This window comes from Mesocricetus auratus, unplaced genomic scaffold (assembly GCF_017639785.1).
Source record: "Mesocricetus auratus isolate SY011 unplaced genomic scaffold, BCM_Maur_2.0 Super-Scaffold_100007, whole genome shotgun sequence".
NCBI classification, from domain to species: Eukaryota; Metazoa; Chordata; class Mammalia; order Rodentia; family Cricetidae; genus Mesocricetus; species Mesocricetus auratus.
The window spans coordinates 65,670,640-65,693,843 of record NW_024429191.1 but is presented as its reverse complement, the minus strand read 5'-3'; the positions used below and the strand labels follow the sequence as shown (position 1 = coordinate 65,693,843).

At 43.3% G+C, this 23,204-nt stretch overlaps 1 protein-coding gene across 1 annotated transcript in view; it reads right to left on the bottom strand.

Moving 5' to 3' along the window:
- Positions 1-23,204, bottom strand: part of Tex14 (testis expressed 14, intercellular bridge forming factor) — a 121,776-nt gene that overhangs the window by 57,227 nt on the left and 41,345 nt on the right. Inside the window, exons 3-10 of the mRNA XM_040749429.1 lie at positions 22,020-22,134; positions 19,061-19,226; positions 17,817-17,953; positions 13,083-13,164; positions 11,955-12,085; positions 10,883-10,996; positions 7,917-8,040; positions 5,965-6,143 (exon numbers count right to left, since the gene is read on the bottom strand). Of these exons, the coding sequence (XP_040605363.1) occupies positions 5,965-6,143; positions 7,917-8,040; positions 10,883-10,996; positions 11,955-12,085; positions 13,083-13,164; positions 17,817-17,953; positions 19,061-19,226; positions 22,020-22,134 (1,048 nt within the window). The remainder of the gene's footprint in view (positions 1-5,964; positions 6,144-7,916; positions 8,041-10,882; positions 10,997-11,954; positions 12,086-13,082; positions 13,165-17,816; positions 17,954-19,060; positions 19,227-22,019; positions 22,135-23,204) is intronic.

Here is a 23,204-nt window from a genome sequence, read left to right as displayed (position 1 = left end):
TATAAGAACATGGACCCACCAGTGCCTCCCTCCTAAGTGGATGGGGCTTTGTATTCTGGTTTATATAAATCCATGAGCTAAGATAGTTCAAGGTAATGAATCTCCTACTTCATCCTAGGTAGAAGCTCATGGCAAGCTTAAAAAGCTTATCCCCCTAGCAGTGGGCCTGGGGCTCAGAAGAATAGCATCTTTAGAAATACACTGCAATGATCTGTCTAACCAGTCTATAAAGGACAGGGAACAGAAAGTGAAGCAGTAGGATAAATACGGGACTAAGTATATTCCCTTGCAAAGCCATCCTCCAGAAGAGGCCCAATCTGTCAAAGAAGAGAGGACCTGCACATTCTTAAAGAATGATGCCATTGTGCTAATAAATTAGGAATAGTCAGAGACACAATGGTTAAGCAGCTAAAAGGAAACAGCTGAAAGAAGAAAAGCACTAAAAATACTCCTGAGACTTCTGGAATCAGAAATTTTGGCTGATGCCTTTAGCAGATCATTTTGAGTCTATCATTAGGACCCTAAACCCTAAACTCTCTCTCCAGTTCACTACATTCCTGTATAGAAGCTATAAAGTTACAAATGGTGTTGACTTCTAAGTCCCCCTACTTAGTAACACAGCAGATGGCCCCTGGATGCCTGGGGCTCCTGATGAAGCATAATTCTTAAATTGGAGCCTTATATGAAATTAATCACCTCCAAAAGGGAGGAGTGACAGAAAGAATAATAGAAAGCTTTCAGATTAATTATGAGGTTATACTAGAATAGAAACTACCTCTGACCCGTGACAACAGAACTAACGCTGAACTGCTTGTTTCTGTTTTGTGAGCCCATTTGCCCCTTCTTATGTTCTGGAAAGAGTGACATGACATCTACTCATCTCCCTTAGTAAGTGACCATCACCAATATCTGCTTAGCCAGCAAGTCCTGTTTGCTAAAGATAAAACCTGTCTTAACTAAAAACCTGCAAATTTCAGCATCTGTAAAACTTGCTTAGCTCTGAGAGGGGGAATGCCTAATCTATTTGTTTTTTGTTTGTTTTTCAAGACAGGGTTTCTCTGCCAGGCGTTGGTGGTGCATGCCTTTAATCCCAGCACTTGGGAGGCAGAGGCAGGCGGATCTCCGTGAGTTCGAGGCCAGCCTGGGCTACAAAGTGAGTTCCAGGACAGCCTCCAAAGCTACAGAGAAAACCTGTCTCGAAACCCCCCCCCAAAAAAAAAAGTTTCTCTGTATATTTGGAGGCTGTCCTGGAACTCGCTCTTTTTTTTTTTTTTTTTTTTTTTTGGTTTTTCGAGACAGGGTTTCTTTGTGTTGTTTTGGAGCCTGTCCTGGAACTCACTCAGTAGACCAGGCTGGTCTCGAACTCACAGTGATCCACCTGTCTCGGCCTCCCGAGTGCTGGGATTAAAGGCGTGCGCCACCAACGCCCGGCTGGAACTCGCTCTGTAAACTAGGCTGGCCTCAGACTCACAGAGATCCTCCTGCCTCTGTCTCCCGAGTGCTGGGACTAAAGGCGTGCTCCACCACCACCCAGCTGGCAATGCCTAATCTTATATAAACCATGAAATATTTCTGATGGGGCTAGGACTCTTTAAGCAATAGCTACAGCATATAGCTGTGTGATAACAAAATAAGTTTTTCCTTTATCACTGAGTGCTGAGAATTTCCTGTAGGGGCAGACTGAGGTCCCTAGCCTCTCTATAATCTCAGTGCTGGGAATCCAGAGACAAGAGGACCCCTGAGGTAGAGAACAACTGAAGAAGACATCTAATGTTGGCCTCTAGTCTCCTTATGCACATGCACACATACACATGTGCACATGCACACATACACAAATACATGTTTTAAAAATTGTATCTTGGGCTGGAGAGAGGTTAAGAGCACTGACTACTCTTCCAGAGGTACTGAGTTCAATTCCCAGCAACCACATGGTGGCTCACAACCATCCATAATGAGATCTGGTGTCCTATTCTGGCGTGCAGATATACATGGAGGAAGGATACTGTTCTCATAATAAATAAATCTATAAAAATTATATATGAGCCAGACAGGAGGATCTGTGTGAATTTGAGGCCAGCCTGTCCTATAGAGTAAGCTCCAGGACAGCCTCCAAAGTTACAGAGAAACCTTGTATTGATTTGTCTTTTTTTTTTCTGGTTTTTTGAGACAGGGTTTCTCTGTAGCTTTGGAGGCTGTCCTGGAACTTGCTTTGCAGACCAGGCTGGCCTCGAACTCACAGAGATCCGCCTGCCTCTGCCTCCCCAGTGCTGGGATTAAAAGCATGCGCCACCAATGCCCGGCTAAGAAACCTTGTATTGAAAAAAACAAACAAGGCAAAACGAAACAAAAACAAAAACAAAAACAAAAATTAGATCTGGTCATGGCTATAATCTCAACACCTAAGAGGCTAATCAAGTCTACACAATGATTTCCAGGCCAATCAGAGTTACATAGCAAGACCTAGTGGCAAAAAAGACCCAAAAAATGGACTGAAGACATGGCTCAATGGTTAAAAGCACATACTGCTCATTCAGAGGACCCAAGTTCAGTTCCTAGCACCCATACTAGGTTGGAGAACTGATACTTCTGTTCTTTTCAGGTAGTTACACACATGTACACATATACCTACACACAAGACACACATGTACATACTTTAAAATAATTTTCAGCCAGGTAGTGGTGGCACACAACTTTAATCTCAGCACTTGGGAGGCAGAGGCAGGCAGATCTCTGTGAGTTTGAGGCCAGCATGGTCTACAGAGCGAGTTCCAGGACAGGTTCCAAAGCTGCACAGAGAAAGCCTGTCTCAAAAAAAACCAAAATAATAATAATAATAACTTAAAAAGAAAAGAAAAATGCAAGGGTGGGAATAAGTTTTTACAAAGTATACTGGATATGGCAGATATGGTGAGCAACACAGAAAGGAAAAAGACTGAAAGTGAGTTCAAACAACCAAGAAGTATCTAGAATTGCAGCAAAGGCCTATAACCCCAGCACTTAAGAGGTAGAGGGAAAAGGATCAGGCATTCAAGGCATTCTTGGCTATGTAGCAAGTGTAACGCTAGCCTGGGCTACTTGAGACTCTGTTTCAAAAACGTAAATAAAACTAACCAAGTGAAGTAGGTAAGGATGACAGCGCACTATTATCAGAGCCCCTCCTGGGAAGTGTGTACATCTAGGATGACTTCTGTACTTAAAAAAATTGCCTGAATCTATTCTTGTAGGAAATAAAGAGCCTTTGAAAGGTGTTTTTCCGTGTGTGTGTGTGTGTGTGTGTGTGTGTGTGTGTGTGTGTGTGTGTGTTCACAAATCCATGTGTGTGTGGTGAGATCAAGAGACAACTTTCATAGCCAAGTAGTAGTGGTGCTTTAATCACAGCAATAGGGAGGCAGAGGCAGATGGATCTCTGAGTTTGAGGCCAGCCTGGTCTACAGAGTGAGTTCCAGGACAGACAAGGCTACACAGAGAAACCTTGTCTCAGGGTAAGGATGAGACAACTTTCTGGTGGCAATTCTCTCCTTCCATCATGGGTTCTGGGGCTCCTATTCAGGATGTCAGGCTGGCATGGCAAGCACTTTTACTTGCTGAGCTATCTCATGGTCCACTGAATGGAATGATGTGAGGCTTGACTGTTGATCGCCACACGACCTCTACTTCATAGAAAACTGCAACAGCTCCAGTCATGCCCTCTCTGATCCCTTGCCTCTCTCTTGCTCTCAGAACAGCCAGAGAGAGCCTTAACTGATAAACTATCTTTGATACCCCAATACTCTAAAAACAAGCCCTACAGTATCTCAGTGGCTAGGGTAAAATTCAGAGTCCTTACCTAGGACCCCAGGACCAAGCACAAGTTAGCCCTTACCCTCCTTTCAAGACAGAGCACAAGAACCACTGATGTACGGAAAGGTAAGAAACCTTGTTTCTTCAATCACACTTAGTGCCCATGAGTCAGGACTTGTTCTCAGCATCTGGGATCCAGCAGTAAATAAAAACAAATTTCTGTCCTCACTGAGTTTTGCATGTAGTGACAGCAGGAAATTACTACTGAATGTAACCAGCAAAATCCCACTGAAACTCGGAAACAAAGCACTAGGTGTGGGTGGTGAGGGGACAAAGGAAGAAGGTGATAGTGACTAGAGTCTGTCTAGTGGTTAAGAGCAGTGTCCAGAACAGAACCAGCATGGTGCCAAAGGTCCAGACCTATGGATGGCATTGAGGATTTACAGCAGAGGCCCTCTGCCTCCTAGAGCCTGGGATGTGTGTCAGGGCCCATAAAGATTTACTCCACTCCATTTTGACTAAAGGTCAGAGAGTTCAGAACTGTTCTTATGCCTTTAAGTCTATAGTTTGGTGGTTGCAGGATATTTTGGCCTTGGTAGCGGATGTCTCTATCTAAGTAACAGACCAGGGCTCAGATGGTTACCAAATACCTGGAGGATTAAGAGAAATAAGTCTTTTTACCCCTTATACATGATAACAGAAGTCTTCTGCCATTGTCCCCACTTTCTGTTGGGTACTTAAGATTGTTAAAGAATAAACTAAGGGCATGCATTCAGTATGGATTGAATGGCCCTCCTGATACCTATCCTGTGTCTCTGTTTAGTCTCTTAACTTCTTTAGCTAGCCCTTCTTGACCCACACTCTGGCTCCAACTGCATCCACGAAAAGACAGCTTCCCACAGAGTCAGTCTCTGGCCCCAGCCCAGCAGGAAAACTAAACCCAACTGCCAGTGTTTGAAGGAGGGAGTTATTTTAAGTATCTCCCACTGTGCTTCAGTCCCTAGAGGGCATAGTGTGCCTTTGTTATTCAGAAGATAAGACAGAAGATAAGGCCCACTGGTGCCCATTGCCTCCTCTCTTCTATAGCTAAGGTTCATTTCTGAGCCTCCATTCAATAAGGAGGTAACTAGCTCTGGCCCAGTGCAAAGTGGGAAGCTGTGATGTGCCCACTTCAGGTTAGGCCCAAATCTTACTATGTACCCTCTATGCTTTTTCTTAATCCCTGACTAGCAATGAAAAGAATGTAGTGGGCAACTGAGGCCTTAAGGGTGGCTGGCCACTAATGGGAGAAATGTATAACACTGTCCCTTTCAACACACATGATAGATGACCAAGTAAGAACACACAACTCAGCCCAGTGAGGTGGCACACACCTTTCATTCCAGCACCCGGGAGGCACAGGCAAGAAGATCTCTGAGGCTGTCCACAGAGCACAGAATGAGTTCTAGGACAGCCAGAGCTACAAAGAGAAATCCTATTTTGAAAATCCAAAAGATAATACAACTGTGGTGTACCAAGTAGAAATTTTTAGAATGCATAGAGGCTTTGACATACATTGGTTAATATGGGCATGTTACATGTCTATGAAAATGAGACTACCCTAAGCAGAAGTAACATCCCAGGCAACACATACCTGAACAACTCTTGAGAAGCAGAGGAAAGAAAACTGTGAATTCAAGTCCAGCCTGGACGACTTAGCTACATACAAGACCCCATCTCAGAAAACAAGGAGGAGGACTGGTGAGAGGCCTCAGTGGGAACAGTTCCTGACAGCAAGCCTCATGACCTGATTTGATCCTCAGGACCCAGATGGCAGAAAGTACTGTAAATTGCTCCCCCACCCATACTCACACAATGAAAAACAATTTTTTTTCGAGACGGGGTTTCTCTGTATTGTTTTGGAGCCTGTACTGGAACTCACTCCGTAGACCAGGCTTGGTCTCGAACTCACAGAGATCTCCTGCCTCTGCCTCCCGAGTGCTGGGATTAAAGGCGTGTGTCACCACCGCCCAGCCAAAAAACAAATTTTTTAAACAGCCTTTTTATTTGGTAAATCTTTCTGTACTGACAGACAGTTTTCCCACCAATTATGCAACCTGAACAGATTAGATTTCAGCACTATAACAAAGGTCCCTAGGGAGTCCCTCTTAAAAAAAAAAAAGCTACACTGGAAGCTATACCCACCTTTCCATCATATATTCCAGGTTGGTCAGCCTTGCTTCTCCTGCAGAGACAATGTGGACAGCGTAGGAGCTGAGGGAACGATGGACAAACCCTCGGGAATGCAGATATATCAAGGCATCAGCGATCTGGAGCAGTAAGTGCACAATCACTTCCATGTGCAACACTGGGAACTGGGACCTCTGCAAGCAAGAGAAAACATTCCAAAAACAAAAGAAACCCCCCCTGATGTCATTTCCAAAGCCTTTTCATTTGATTCTCATACTTCATGGTATTTTCATTTAGCAGATGGGGAGCCTAAAAGTCAGTGAAGTTAAGTGACTGATTTACAGTTCTACTGATCCAGGCCCCTGACTCTAAACCTCAGCTCTTCTCCTACAGGTGAGCTGCTTTGTATCATGACAAATTAGAAGTACTCTAAACTTGATATGTGCATTCCAGCTTGACCTGAGGAAACTGCCAGAGATGGAAGGTCCCTTCACTCCCACCAGAAACCTGCCCTGGCACCTCCCTATTCAATTCTGTGGCTGGGAGAACCTGGAAGCTCAAGAAACTCTACAATTTGCAAAGAATCAATTCAGCTTCTAGCCCTATCAGATGAAGAAGAAAGTGTGTCTCTACTTATTCCCAGCCATGATATTTAAAATAAGGTCACAGAGAAAGAGCTCCTGGAAGCCATATCCCAGCCCAAAGAACACTTAGCTACAAGATCTGTCAATCAAGGAAGGTATTACTCCATCCCAAAAAAATCTGAGAGGTGAGTAGCAAGTGGTAAAGACCTCTATATCAACAAATAGGACATAGCACAAGTAAAATGTATGGGAAAAGAACCTGTACCAATGGCTCAGTTAACTGCATCAATGTGTTTCTGGTTCTGTTTACCTATTAAAGGTCTGGTTAAAAAAAAAAAAAAAAGCAAGACTGAGCCAGGAATTGTAACACACACCTGAAATTCCAGCACTTAGGAGGCTGGTTTTTTTTGTTTGTTTGTTTGTTTGGTTTTGGTTTTTGTTTTTTCTGAGACAGGGTTTCTCTGTGGCTCTGGAAGCTGTCCTGGAACTAGCTCTTGTAGACCAGGCTGGTCTTGAACTCACAGAGATCCGCTTGCCTCTGCCTCCCAAGTGCTGGGATTAAAGGTGTGTGCCACCAACACCCGGCTCACTTAGGAGGCTGAATGGTAGGAAGGTCATGAGTTTGAGGCTAGTTGGGGTTACATAGTTAAGCCTACTTGTCTCAAAGCAAAACAATGTCAACTAGAAGGTGCAGCAAGTAGAGTCATTGTGATGTAAATCTGATGACTTGCATTCATTACCCAGAACCCATATAAAGGTGTAAGGGGAGAACAAAGTTCAAAAAGTTATCCTCTGACCTCCACACATAGAACTGTGGCATGTTATGCACCCCCACCCCTCTAGCTGATAAATTTGTTTAATGAAAGAAGGAAAAGAAGGAAGACTATTGTTATATCAGGGCCAGTGAGAAGTGCTTGCTGCCAAGTCTGGTGACCTGAATTCAATCCCTGGAACCCTCCATGAAAGGAGAGCACTCCTTCCAACAAGTTGTCCTCTGACCTCTTATAGGCATGAGGTTGTACACAGACAGATATACAAATCAATAAATGTGAAAAAAATTAAATCACATTAGTTCCAACATGTACTTATCTGGCATGTTACACCACGTGTAATACATGAAAAGGATTTACAGATTTATCTTTTTTTTTTTTTTTTTTGAGACAGGGTTTCTCTGTGTAACAGCCCTGGCTGTCCTGGAACTAGCTCTGTAGACAAGACTGGCTTCTAACTCACAGAGATCTGCCTGCCTCTGCCTCCTGAGTGCTAGGATTCAAGGTGTATGCCACCAATGCCAGTTAGATTTATCTTCTAAATGAGAACTCTGTACAGAGGGCAGGGAGAAGAGTAAAAGCAGCTAGGGAAATCTATAAAAAGACTATTTACTCGTTCATGGAGGACACTGAACAGCGTGCCAACTGTGATACGTTCATAAACCAGGCGGATTTTCTTCAGGTCCCGGGACAAACATACAGCCATCAGCTGCAGCAGGTTAGGATGTCGCAGGTTGCTACAAAAGATAAAAATCTTCATAAGGGACAGGGCAACGGAGAGCATAGTGAAAATATAGGTGATAGTCTTTCTTTTAGGTCATTTGAACACATTGTAGGCCCAACCTACAGTCTCAATACTTGGAAGAAGGAAACAAGAGAGGCTCACGCTCAAGCTGGTTCTCTGCTACATAGTGATCGCAAGTCCAGTCTGGGATATGTAAGATCTTGTCTCAAAAAACAACACACAGAGAAACAAACGCTGACAAAATACAATTGATATACAGCATTTTTCTTAGAAAATAAGGTGAGTTCTGGAAGGGGAAACAACTGAAGGTGAAGATTTAAGTTATCAGTGGCAATAATAATAAAAGCTACAAAACAAGATATTCTGTGTACTGGCTAGGCTTATGTTAGGTTGACATAGAGTTATCTGAAAGGAGAGAACCTCAACTGGGGAGATGGCTCCGCAAGATCTGGCTGTAAGGTACCAGCCTACAATCCCACTGCCAGAGAGTCTGGGAAACAGAACCTTCAGCCAATGACTGATGGAAGCAGAGGCAGACACCCATAGCTAAACACTGAACTGAACTCAAGGAACCCAGTGACAGAGAGGGAGAACTGATGAGCATAGGGGTTAAGAATGGGTTTGTTTAACCCACAGAAACACCTGACCTGAACAAGGGAGAGCTCTTGAACCCCAGACTGATGGCTGGGAATCCAGCATGGGACTGATCCAGACTCCCTGAATGTGAGTATCAGTGAGGAGGCCTAGGCAATCTATGGGGCCTTGGGTAGTAGATCAGTATTTATCCCTGGCATATAAATGGACTTTGGGTGCCCTTCCCACAATGAGAGATGCTCTCTCAGCCTGGACTCTTGGGGGAGGGCCTAGGCCCTGCCCTGGATGAAATGACAGACTATGGATATCCCCCATGGAGGACCTCACCCTCCCTGGGGAAGAGTGGGGGTTGGGGGAGGGAAATAAGATGGTTGGTGGGAGGATATAGGAGGAGGGGAGGGAGAGGGAGCTGGGATTGACATGTGAAGCAACCTTGTTTCTAATTTAAATTTAAAAATGAAAAAAAGAGGCAGGCATTGGTGGTGTACACCTTTAATCCCAGCAGAGGCAGGAGGATCCCTGTGAGTTCAAGGCCAGCCTGATCTACAGAGCGAGTTCCAGGACAGCCTCCAAAACAATACAGAGAAACCCTGTCTCGGAAAAAAAAAATTTAAAAAGACCAAAAAAAAAAAAATCTGGCTGTAAGCATTTTCTTAAAAATCAGTGATTGATGGGGGAGGACCCAGCCAATTATGGATAGTAACATCCCTGAGCTGGTGGTCCTGAGTTCTATAAGTAAGCAGGCTGAAAAGCAAAACAAAATAAAACTACAAAAAGAAAGCAGGCTGAGCAAGTCAAGGGAAGCAAGCCAATAACAGTACTCTTCCATGACCTCTGCATCAGCTCCTGCCTGCAGGTTCCTGCCCTGAGTTTCTGTCCTGACTTTCTCCAACAATGAACAGCTGTAATGGAAGTACAAGCTAACTAAACCTTTTCCTCCCCAACTTGCTGTTTTGATCATAGTGTTTTGTCATAACAATAGAAATCCAAACTAAGAGGATAGTTGGCATAAGTTGCATACATCATCTCAGAAACCTCCTCTCCTACTCACTTCACAAATGTAGTAACCAAGCCAGATGGCAGTGGTACACACCTTTAGCCCCAGCACTCAGTAGGCGGAGATAGGCAGATCTCTATGAATTCCAGGCCAGCATGGTCTACAGAGAGAAACCAGGGAGGCTACACAGAGAAACCCTGTCTCAAAAAACAAACAACAACAAAAAAAAATGTAGTAATCAATTAAGAGTTAGAGATATAGCTCAGCGGTAGAACTTTCCCTAGAAAGGAGGTAGCCAATGTCAAAGAACTGTGCCCAAAGTCACATACCTACTCAACTTCATGACCAAGTTTACATCATGCCTACCTACCTGCCTTTTCAGATTGTGTGGGTCATTCAGGCAAGCTTCTTAAAAAGCAAGGGTTTCACCTCTCTAGAGATACCTCCTGCAGGGCTTACTGGAATATTTAGGAGCTAGCTCAGTGACCTGGCATGAAATTATGAATCCAGTGTCTGACTCACCACAACCTAAATGACCTGAGCCTACAACTTCAGGAAGCCTTTGGAACTAAGACTCATGTCCTCAGTAGTGGAGAGTGGTTCTCAGACATCTGATCTCAATGACTGCTATGCTGTATGAAAGGAGAACAGTCCAGCACTCGGGAGGCAGAGGCAGGCGGATCTCTGTGAGTTCGAGACCAGCCTGGACTACCAATCGAGTTCCAGGACAGCCTCCAAAGCCACAGAGAAACCCTGTCTCGAAAAAAACCAAAAAAAAAAAAAAAAAAAAAAAAAAAGAAAGAAAGAAAGGAGAACAGTCATTTGCTCTCCAAATGGGGACAGGGTCCCAAATGGAGCTGGCCGCAGGGGCCACAGTAGAGAAACCAGATGGTCCTGGAGTCTGTTTTTCCAAAGACATGAGTTATGGGACATTGACAGAATTGAGCCCCTTACCATCATAATCCACATTCCTCATACTATTCATTAGTCCCTCTTTCTCTTTATATACATTTTTTGTTGTTGTTTTCTCAAGACAGGGTTTCTCTGTGTAACAGCCCTAGAACTCATTCTAGACCAGGCTGGTTTCAAACTCAGAGACCCTCCTGCCTCTGCCTCGAAAGTACTGGGATTAAAGGTGTGCACCACCACCACCACCACCACCACCAGCAGCAGCAGCAGCAGCAGCAGCAGCAGCAGCAGCAGCAGCCCTGTAGTGGTCCTTGTTCTAGGTTCCCCTTCTTACCTGCTGTGCTCCTGCTCAGCAATCAACAAGTCGGCCAACCTCAGCCTGCTACAGTGAGGACGGGTGGGGAGGTTCAATTCCTTCACTGTGACTCGGCTCCTGTTCCACACTAGGCTAGAAGATGCAGAGAGAATGCAAGGAGAGGGGATGAGCAGCCACTGCTTCAGTAAACCAGTCTTCCTTCCCATAGGCCCAGAAAACAGATTCACACAGAATCTCTACTATCCCTTACGCTGGCTGGATCCTCCCTTTGACCACCTTCCAGGATCTAAAGACCCCTGGAGAATTAACTGAGGAGGTAAAAGTCACAGAAAGGTTCAAGGGTTTTGTATTAGACAATGGTTACAGAAGTGTGGCAAATGGATAGGGAGTGGTGATCAGAGAATAGGGAATAGTTAAGAGGCCATTAGGACAGACAGTAGTCATAGTGATGGGGCAGAGGAGTGACCCGACAATAAACTAATTGCATGGGTAGAAAATTAAGGGGTAAGGGGCCTTGTAGGGCTGCCAGAAACTATTTAGATGTGTGTTTCTTTGAAGTAAAGCATCATCCAGGTTCTAAAAGCCAGGACAGCTCCTCTGACCCTGCAAGGACTAGGTCTCTAAGGAGTGAACACATTCGAGAGGTTTCTGTCATATCCAAATCCTTTTACTGCCACCAAACCTGGATTTGGATGGTGAGAGCCACAGCCTGCCTATTCTAGAGGCAAGATAAATAAATCACCATGTTGCTGCCTCTAAGTCTCTAGAAAACAGAAAGGTTAGCATAGTGAAATGAGAACATTTTCAGAGAAGCTGTTCTCTGGATAGAGGCTATTTGATAATGTGTATAGACAGTCTGCTTGTCACAGCAGTTGCTTAGGTACCCAATGGACAGAGATCAGGCATATTCGTGAACATTCTATAATGTATAGGTCAGACAGCAACAAAGAATCATCTGACCAAAGATGTGCACAGTAAGAAACCCTAATTTAAATACACGAGTTCTGTTTGAGACGAAGCTATCAATCCACACAGGAAGCCACCCTTTCCTGGGGACTAACCCAAACTCCACTGGCCAGCTCCCACTTACTTGGTCATGACCATGTAGGGGCCACTGAAGAAAGAGAAGGTAGGCTCATCATCAGCTTGAATCACTTCCTTTTCTCCAATTACTGGAAGAGATCCTGGATAAGTGAGCTGCATCCCTGGAGTGAGATAAAACTGAAACCAAGGCATAGCTTCAAATTGTGGTGAAAAAAAGATGGTAAAGCAAAATACCTGTAGAATCTTATCACCTGGCTTATAGCTGCTACTTAGTAAATACACCTACATACTATCAAAGATAAAGCACTTGCTTAAGGATGCAAGAGAATCTAAATTTTTTAATTCACAAGAAGGTCCCAGACATTCTCCCTTAACTGAGAAACAGAGAGCTGTGTCAGCTCTATGGATTTGCTTTCCAATGGCCTTGCCACTCACAGGGTGTTTTGTGGGGGTTTTTGTTGTTGTTGTTTGTTTTGGTTTTTGGTTTTTCAAAACAGTTTCTCTGTATTGCTTTGGAGGTTGTCTTGGAACTCACTCTGTAGACCAGGATGGCCTCCAACTCAGAGATACACCTGCCTCTGCCTCCTCAGTGCTGGGACTAAAGGCATGTGCCACCACCGCCCAGCACCTCTCACAGGTTTAATGAATATATTTGAAATGCTCTTAATGAATTAAGGAATGTTTGAGGACAAATACTATCTTTAGGGTTTCCTGACAGTTAAAGAAAGAGGCCACTGAGCCGGGGGGTTGGTGGCGCACGCCTTTAATCCCAGCACTCGGGAGGCAGAGGCAGGCGGATCTCTATGAGTTCGAGGCCAGCCTGGTCCACAGAGCGAGTTCCAGGACAGCCTCCAAAGCCACAGAGAAACCCTGTCTCTAAAAAAAAAAAAAAGAGAGAGAGAAAGGCCACTGGGGAACATAGCTGGATGAATGAATGATTTTTGCTTTTCCAGAGCAGAGGGAAAAATCATTACATTTAGCCTGATCTAGAGCAAATATGTTAGTCTTCACCTGTAATCGCAACACTGGGAAGCTGACACAGGACTGCTTCAAGTTTGAGAGTCTACCTCAAACCCCACGCCCAAAAGATAAGAGTTGAATAAGGTGGAGAGATGTGGTCATACACTTCTCTAGCTAGACCAACAAACCCTGGTGATAAGTAGCAACTTCTTACCTTCCCAAAGCCAAAGCTGTAGATATTTTGGGCAGAAATGATTCCAGGTTTGAGCTGTCGGTTAGGAGAATTATTTGGGCTCCTAGAGATATTTAAAATAGAAAAAGTAAGAATTTATCATCCATATCCAAAGAAACAACACTAAACCAAAGTTTAAAACTGCGTAATCAAGCCGGGCAATGGTGGCGTACGCCTTTAATCCCAGCACTTGGGAGGCAGAGGCAGGCAGGTATCTGTGAGTTGGAGGCTAGCCTGGTGAACAGAGCGAGTTCCAGGACAGCCTCCAAAACAATACAGAGAAACCCTGTCTCAAAAAACCAAAACCAAACCAAACCAAACCAAACCAAAACTGTGCAATCATTATCATAGTTACCTTCAGTCATCAGCCTGACGACAAACATAGTCACCTGTAAACAAGAACCATCAACTAAAGAACTCTCCAGATCAGACTGGCCTGTGACCAGGTCTGTGAATCATTTCTTAATTGCTAATTGCCGCTGTGGGCAGTGCCATTCCTAGACAAGTGACCTATGCTGTATAAAAAGTGAAGCTGAACAAGCCAGTGGGAACAAACAAGTAAATAGTGTTCCTCCCTGGTACCTGTCTCTGGAGTTTCTACCATGATGTCCCTCAATGATGGACTGTGACCAGGAAGTATGAACCAGATAAACCCTTCCTCATCAAACTGCTTTTGGTTATGACATTTATCACAGAATCAGAAGACAAATTAAGGCATTTGTCTTTATACTATTTGGCCTTTTTTCCCTCTTGGTGACAAGGTCTATTTATGTAGCTCTGTAGGCTGGTATGACATCTTCTACCCCCTCCTCAAGTGCTGGTACTGAGGAACACAAGATCTCTTTTAGCAGTCAGTATTAGTATAGTAGATACAAAACGGGCAATTTATTGAACTTTGAAAAAACAGGACAGGCAAGTTGGAGAACTCTGTAACTTCACTGGGGGAGACAAGAGGACAAAAGAAAAAAAATGTTTTCTCTCTGCTTTAGAAAAGATATTATGGGCAAGGCGTTGGTGGCGCACGCCTTTAATCCCAGCACTCGGGAGGCAGAGGCAGGCGGATCTCTGTGAGTTTGAGACCAGCCTGGTCTACAAAGTGAGTTCCAGGACAGCCTCCAAAGCCACATAGAAACCCTGTCTCGAAAACCAAAAAAAAAAAAAAAAAAAAAAAGATTATGGGGCTGGAGAGGTGGCTCAGAGGTTAAGAGCACTAGAGCACTGACTGCTCTTCCAGAGGTCCTGAGTTCAATTCCCAGCAACCTCATGGTGGCTTACAGTCATCCATTATGAGATCTGTTGCCCTCTCCTGATGTGCAGACATACATAGAGGCAGGATGTTGTGTTCATAATAAATAAATAAATCTTTAAAAAAAAAAAGAGCCGGGCGTTGGTGGCACACGCCTTTAATCCCAGCACTCGGGAGGCAGAGGCAGGCAGATCTCTGTGAGTTCGAGACCAGCCTTGACTACCAAGCGAGTTCCAGGACAGCCTCCAAAGCCACAGAGAAACCCTGTCTCGAAAAACCAAAACAAAAAAAAAAAAAAAAAAAAGATATTATGGGTCATAGATTTTGCTAGAGGAAGCTGACATAGATGTGTATTATATTCAATATGGTGTCTTAGAAGCACCTGGCTGCAAATAGCCATTTTTGTTCTGTTTCTCCTTGCCTAGCAGCTCTGTAAGGATTACAACTGTGCAACATTATGCCAAGCCTGACTTCTTATTAAGAGTATAATTGTTTGCCAGGCATAGTGCTCACTTCTGTAATCCTAGCCCTTGGGAAGCTAAGACAACCAGATTACCATAAATTGGAGGCCAGAATGGGCTAAGAGTAAGACCCCAACTTTAAAAAAAAACAAAAGAAAAAAGAATTTAAAAGGTTTTATTTTTTCAAAACAGGGTCTCTCGGTATAACCCTGGGTATCTTGGAACTCCTCTGTCGAACAGGCTGGACTCAAACTCAAGAGATCTGTTTGCCTCTGCTTCCTGAATGCTGGGATTAAAGGTGTGTACCACTATACCCTGCTGAGCCTTATCTTTTTAAAAAAATATATTTTTATGTATATGGGTGTTTTGCCTGCATATATGTCTGTGCAGCATGTACATGCAGATCCTCTCGACTGGAGTTGGAAGCAGTTGTAGGCCTGTACATGAGAATTAAATCAGGGTTCTGCGGCAGAGCAACCAATGCTCTTAACCACTGAGCCATCTCTCCAGCCACCAAACAATTTTTTTTTCTTTTTAAGACAAGGTTTCTTTGTGTAGCCCTGGATGTTCTGGAAGTCACTCTGTAGACCAGGCTGTCCTGGAATTCACATAGATCTCCTGCCTCAGCCTCCTAAGTGCTGGTACTAAAGGCATGTGCCACCATGCCAATTCTTTGTCCTATATTATTATTGTTATTGTTATTGTTATTATTGAAGACCTTGGGAACAGCATGCCAGTGCATGCCTATAATCCCAAACCCAAGAGGCTAAAAAGAGACCCATGGATTGTTTGAGGCTATTCCAGGCTACACAGAAAGATCCAAGTAAGAATTTGCAATCTCAACACTTAGTAGGTAGAAGCAGAAGGAACCAGAATTTAAGGTCATTCTTAGACATATATTGAGTTTGAGGCCAGCCAGGATTATATGAAACCCTGTCACAAAAAAGGAAAAAAGACCTTAGGCAGCTGAGAGTGGTAGCACACAGCTGTAATTCCAGCATTTGAGAGGCTGAGACAAGAGGACCTCAAGTTTGAAGCTATCCTGGGCTAATGAGCTTAAGACCAGCCAGGGCAAGGTTATACATGTCTGTAATCCCAGCACTTGGGAGGTGGAGACAGAGGATACAGAGTTCAAGGCCACCTTTTTCCATATAGCAAACTGGAAGTCAGCCTGAGTTATGGGGGAAGGAATGGCAAATGACAGTGGTTATCAACAGGCAGTGATGGAGCTAGGCGGTGGTGGTGCACCTTTAATCCCAGCACTTAGGAGGCAGAGGCAGGCATATCTCTGTGAATTCAAGGCCAGCCTGGTCTACAGAGCGAGTTCCAGGACATGCTCCAAAGAAACACAGAGAAATCCTGTCTTAAAAAAAAAAGGAAGAAAAAGAAAATGGCTGTTTTCTTCATACCAAAAACCACACAGAAAAATAGCAAACATTTCACTAATTTGTATTATCTTCGCACTGTGCCATGGTAATTTTCTCTATATTCCAGCTTTAGTATATGTATAGCCAAATGAACACAAATGACATTTTATTATGGAAATGAAGATGGTGTAATAGACACCCTCTGAGGAAGGACCTGTGATTCTCACTTCCTGGTATTTACTCCCTCACAGGTCAATTCAGGCAGTTTTGTTAATTCAGTAGGATACTGCAGAAAAAATGGAATTAGATACTTGGGTGGAGGAGGAATGGCTCAGTGGATAAAGGTGATTGCCACTGAGCTTCATGATCAGAGTTTGATCTCCAAGGTCCCCATGGTGGAGAGAGAAACGTATGCATGATGGCATATACATGTATGTCTCTCTCTCTCTCTCTCTCTCTCACACACACACACACACACACACACACACACACACACACACACAGATATAATAATGAGACTGGGCAGTGGTGGTGCACACCTTTAATTCCAGCACTCAGGAGGCAGAGGCAGGTGGATCTCTGTGAGTTAGAGACCATCCTGGTCTATGAGAGCTACTTCCAGCCTTCAATGCCACAAAGAAAGCCTGTCTCAAAAAACCAAAAGATATAATAATGAAGTCACCTCCAAAGTAAGACCTACCCTGACTTTTGCCCTGCTCTCTCATGGATCACTGGTTCGGAAGAACACTGAGGACATTCAAGTGGCCACTGGGGATCAACACCAGCAACAATGTGCCAGTCACGTTAGTGTGCCATTTTATAACTGAACCCCCATTCAGGAAAGCACCCTCCATCCTCCAATCCATTCTCTGATCCCTGACCCATAGAAACTGTATGAGATCAGAAATACTCAGTGCTTCACATTGTTAAATTTGAGAGTTGATTCATCATGCATCAATAGATGCAAATAATGGTCAGAGTTAGAAAGAATCGCCAAATATATCATCTACAAACTTTTCATTTTACAGATGGGAAAAATACAGCCCAAGGAGAGGGGACCTGCTGGCCTATGAAAGGACAGGGGACATCTACAAGGACTAGACATAAATACTGCACATCTAGTCACTGCTTTTCCCACTACTACACTCAAGTCACCTGTACACCAGTGTCCCATCAAATCAAGTTTTACTGGAAACAGTAATATTGCCTTATCTTTCTTCACCTTTTAAGAGCTTGGCATTGTGTCATACATACAATGGATGCTCAGCTGATGCTTCAGCAGTTTCAACCCAGATGGAATGAAAACTATTCTGCTGCCAGGTATGGTGGCACATTCCTTTAATCTCAGCACTTGGAAGTAGGGCAGGTTGATCTCTGAGTTAAGGTCAATAGGTCTGAATAGTAAATTTCAAGACAGTCGAGACTATGTAGAAACCATGACTCAAAAAAAACAAGAAAAAAAGGCCAGGAAAGAGGAGGAAGGTGTGAGTGTATAATTTTGCTCTTGGAAATAATATAGGTCGCCTCCTTAGCAATTCAGCAGTAATGATGGGCTTTCCCTTCCCTGCTTCAACCTGTTATGCTGCTTAGTATCCAGAAGGTTCCCACCAGGAGTGCTGAAGTAGTTCAAGACTGTGCTCACCCCTGGATGAGACTACCAAACCAAGGTGGGCTGCAGATGAGCCGCTGAGGGGAGTCTATCTTCTTCAGGAGATCATAGGAGAAACCCTGGATGATAGCCTTCATGTGTGAAGTACAACGCTGCATGAACTCCACCATCTGCAACACACAGCAGAGACACTCAGTTCTGACAATATCAGGGGAATAGAGGTGTCAACATGCAGATGAATGGTCTGAGGAGCTGAGAGCTCTCAACAGGAAAATCTCTGGAAAGGGAAAGACCTCAGTGATTTTCTACAGATATGGAATGTTTTCACGGAAAGAACCTGCAAACAGTTTCCTCCAGTTCTTTCCCTCAATGGATGAGGAAGCTGAGGCAGGAGAGTGAAAACCAGAGTCAGGGACTGTACAAGGAAGTGCTGGTACTCAAATGCTATTTCTGTTTTACATTTGTCATGTTATTTAGCACTCATTAAAACATATCACTGGATTAAGGAGGTGGCTTAATTGGTAAAGTACCTGCCATGTAATGATGAGGACCTGAGTTGAGGGCCCCAGAAACCACATGCCAAGTTGGGTGGGCAAGGTGGCACATGCCTGTGACTTCAGCACTGGGGGTGGAAGGCATCAGGAAAGGGAGATAGGTAGATTGTAAAAGGCTCACTGGTCAGGCCAACCAGCCTGGTTCAATGAAAGATTCTGTCTCACATTAAGCAAATATGAAGGTGCTGAAGGAATGGCTCAGTGGTTAAAAGCACTAGCTGTTCACTCACACACACACACACACACACACACACACACACACAATAATAATAAAAGAAAAGAAATACTTTAAAAGACTAAAAAGATGAGGCTGCAGAGATGGCTCAGTGGTTAAGAGCACTGTCTACTCTTCTCAGAGGACCCAGTCTAATTCTCAGCACCCACATGGCAGCTCACAACTGTCTGTAACTCCAGTTCCAGAGGGTCCTACACCCTCACACAGACATAAGTGCAGGCAAAAACACCAATGCAAATAAAAATAAGTATTTTTTAAAAACTGGAAAGATAAAAAACATTAATATGTTACGTGATTAGCAAAGACCCCAGACATCTATCTATGGCCCTCATAAACACTTAAGTTGTTTCAACTTAGTTCTCTCTATCCAATGCTAATGCTAATGCTAATGCTAAGACTGCTGTAAAGTTTGTTCTGCTCCCAGAGATCCTGCCTATTAGTTCATATTCTTTTACTGGCCATGGCTGGATAAGGAGGTCCATTCTCACCTGAGTGCTACGATCCTTCCCTGCTGCCAAAGCCCAGGCCTGTGGGTTTCGACCCTTCTCATCATGGAGTCGCAGGTCACCCCCTGCATTCAGTAGTTTGCTGAGGACCCACTGGTTGCCTGAAAAAGCTGCTGCATGGACAGGGGTGCTCCCATCAAAGCATCGGCTAGGAACAGAAAATACAGTGAGTGTCCATGACAACCTCCTTCCTTCCACTGAATGGTTTAGTGTTTCAAGGTCTTCCAGTCATTAACAGTACATTTTAGGGATGAAGATTACAACACTGTTGAGAACAATGATCTGTGGCAGCAAGAGCTTTACAAACATCCTTTTTAATATTTTTTAGCTCATCTTTATCTCAACCCTCTAAACAGATGATCAAAAGGGCTTCATACCCAGGTAGGGATTTGAACTTGTGTTCTTTCCTTACTACACCCTGGCAATGGTGTCACTAAAACATTTTCTTTGTGTCTGCAGTATCTTGGAGTCAGGCTGGTTAAACACAGAATCCACTCCTCTCACATGACAAGCTGCTCTGCTGTCCACACCAAATTCAGTAGTATAGTCCAATAAAACTCTGGCATCACCAACTAATGGAGGACTTGTTCCTCAAAAATTCCACCAGTGCTAGAAATCTAATTAAGGTATGAGAGATGGCCTTTATTGTCCACAAGATGAGGGTATAATGTATATAGCCATGGTTTCTTTTGGGGGGATTCTCTGTGTATCCCTGGCTGTCCTGGAACTCACTCTGCATATCAGGTTGGCCTCAAGCTCACAGAGATGCACCTACCTCTGCCTCCCGAGGGCTGAGATTAAAGGCATGCATCACCACTGCCTGGCCATTAGGATCATTTCAATATTTTGGCACTTGGGGTTGTAATGATTTAGACGTTTTTAATCCCAGGATCGGTTTCATAAATTGCACAGCCCACTAGTTACTGTAGTGTTTATGTATCTGAATGTCTGCTCTTTCAAGTTCTTTGTCATTTTTGGAATTGGAGCTCAATGGTAGATACTCACCTGAACTGTACAAGGAACCACAAAAACATTCAAGTCATTTTACATCTTTATGGATTTATAAACACATCTTTAAAAGATTTCTTTTCCTTTTCCTCCTCCTCCTTTTAGCACAGAGCTCTGTGTAGCCCTGGCTGTCCTGAAGCTTGCTAGGAGACCAGACCAGACTTAAACTCACAGAAATTCATTTGCCTCTACCTCCCAAGTGCTGGGATTAAAGGCATGCCACCACCATACCCAGCTTTCATCTTATTTTTAAATTATGTGTATGCAAATAAGTGTGTTCACACAAGTGTGGGCAAACACTCAAATACCTCATCTACATAGCAAGTTACAGGTCATTCATGGCTACATAGTGAGACCCTGTCTTGAACAAGTTTAAGTGATCTCATCTTTAAAGAACTTAGCTCTAAATTTGAACTAAACAGAGCTAAATGCAGGAGCCTGATGAGAAAGCTGCACTTTTGCCTAAGTACTGCAGGAGATCCCAACAAAGCTAGTGTTCAATGTGTTTCTACCCCTGGATATATATAGAATTGGTACACTGACTCATTTTCTTTATACAAGATTCCAAGTTTTCTCCTATGAAACAATACATTTTAACATGAGAACAATTTTTAGTATATAACGCAGTGCTTATTTAAATAAGATGAGAACAACTTTATGATTGTTTATATACTGAGATTTCGTTAAAAAATCAGTTGGAGTCACATAAACATGCACACACTGCATTTTGGCTCACTGAGAACTGTAAAAGTACCTGCCTTTATTCCCTGTCAAGAATTATAGCTCGGGTGAGCAAATGTTAATACCTAGAAAGAAACAAGTATTTCCTAAAGAGACATTCATGTAGCACTGCTATCCTTCCATATTAAAATTTGTAGCAAATACTAAACTGAGATTTTTTTTAATGCACAACTAAAAAAGTCAGGCAAAAGTCACCCTTTCTGAAAAATTGATATTAAGTACATGTTTGTGGGTATTCTGAATTGTTTGACAAAATGAAGTAATTTAAATTATAACCCAGGGAATAGAAATACGTCAACAGTGATAGTAATTAGTAATGACTTGCTATTCTCACTTAATTATTTTAGAGTAAAGTATAATTGCTTAGAAAAACAACTTTAAAAGCTAGTTAAGCCGGGCGTTGGTGGTGCACGCCTTTAATCCCAGCATTCGGGAGGCAGAGGCAGGAGGATCTCTATGAGTTCGAGGCCAGCCTGGTCTACAGAGTGAATTCCAGGACAGCCTCCAAAACAATACAGAGAAACCCTGTCTCAAAAAACCAGGAGAGAGAGAGAGAGAGAGAGAGAGAGAGAGAGAGAGAGAGAGAGAGAGAGAGAGAGAGAGAGAAGAAACACTGAAAATAGCAACAATACTGCAATGTGTGAAACATTTTCATGAAATATTAAAATTTAATTACAATTTTATGAAACCTGATAAAGTTAACAAATCGCATGCAATTTTTGGGGGGAAAAATAAAGAGTAACAACTGCCTGTAGTCACAAAACTTGGGAAGTGGAGACGGGAAGATTAGGAATTCAAGGCCAGCTGCAGCTATATTAGACCCTGTCTTGTAGCTAGGCCAGAGAGATGGCTCAGCAGGTAAAAGTGCTTGCTGCTAAGCCTGACCTCCTGAATTTGACACCCCACTTTCAGGTCAAATATGCTAGAAGAGGACCAACTCTCCCAAGTTATCCTCTAGCCTATATACATATACTTCCACTCTTGGAAATAAAATGTAAAAAACATTTTTAAAGCTAGCACACTCACTCCTACAGTTTGGCATAGCGCCAGGCATTTGGAATCACAGCACTCTGAAGGCTGAGGGGTAGGATAGGATCAAGGACAGCCTGGAATAAATAGTGAGTTTCACACAGCAAAGAACGCAGAGTAAGACACTAACTCTTTGTTTTCCAGAAATCAGTATTATACTTACTGGTTTGGATCTGACCCATAATCCACCAGAACATCAACTAATTTCATGTGGCCCAATAATGCTGCAACAAAAAGCGCTGACTGCCCCAGGCTGTTAATTGCATCAACACAAATTCCTGTAAAGCAAATACAGAATCAATTAAATACCAAGAATCACCTACAACGGGACGGCTGAAACTTCCATTGACGGGGAAATTTTTTTTCTTTAGGAAAAAATATTTAACGTATGGATGCGTGCATGAAAAAGTCAGAATAAGACATCTCACTTCCCGGAGTTAGAGAAAGTAGTACACCAGGAACCAAACTCGCAACCCTCTTGACCATTGACAGGTTTGAAAACAGTGCCTGGTGTATTAACCAACCTTAAAACAGCAGTACACCTAAACCTGCTTTCTCATGTATTAAAAACAGAATAGTATTTTAAGTAGGCAAAGATATACTCATTATATGTGCACATGCCACAGAACACTACCCTTTAAATTGCATAAATGCATGTTACTTTCATTAACACTCTCCTTTAACTTGTTATTGTAACCTATAGACCAGACAAAAGCCCTTAAAATAACAACGCTAAGGGGAAATGTACAGCGATATGACTAAAGAAAACTAAGCTAATAAAAATAAAAAAGCTGTGAAAAACCTGAACACATAAGGATAGCACAATGCGCCCCCGGGAGTTGGTGGCACACGCCTTTAATACCAGCATTCGGGAGGCTGAGACTGTAGGATTTCTGAGTTCGAGACCGCCTGGACTACAAAGTGAGTTTCAGCACAGCCTCCAAAACCACTGAGAAACACTGCCTTGAAGAACCAAAAAAAAAAAAAAAAAAAAGGAAAGAAAGAAAAAAATCCAACATTGCTCTAAAAGGAGTAAAACACGTCTGAATGTCGAGGCAATCATAAAAAGACCGAAGTCCACTCAGACTGCCCGCCTCTGTCCCCCAAGTGCTGGGATTAAAGGTGTGTGCCAAAATACCCAGTCTGGCCTCTATTTAATAAATTCCATCTTGTGATCAAAGTATCAGAAGTAAAATTGGACATGATGGCACACTAGGGAAGATAAAGCAATGTCCTGAATGAGGTGCCACATACTACTGTGTGAGATGCTGTCTCCAAACAAAGTTCCAGATGGAAACACCTTTTCCCCCTCATTCTAGTCACTGGCCTTCTACAGATTTCTTGCCTT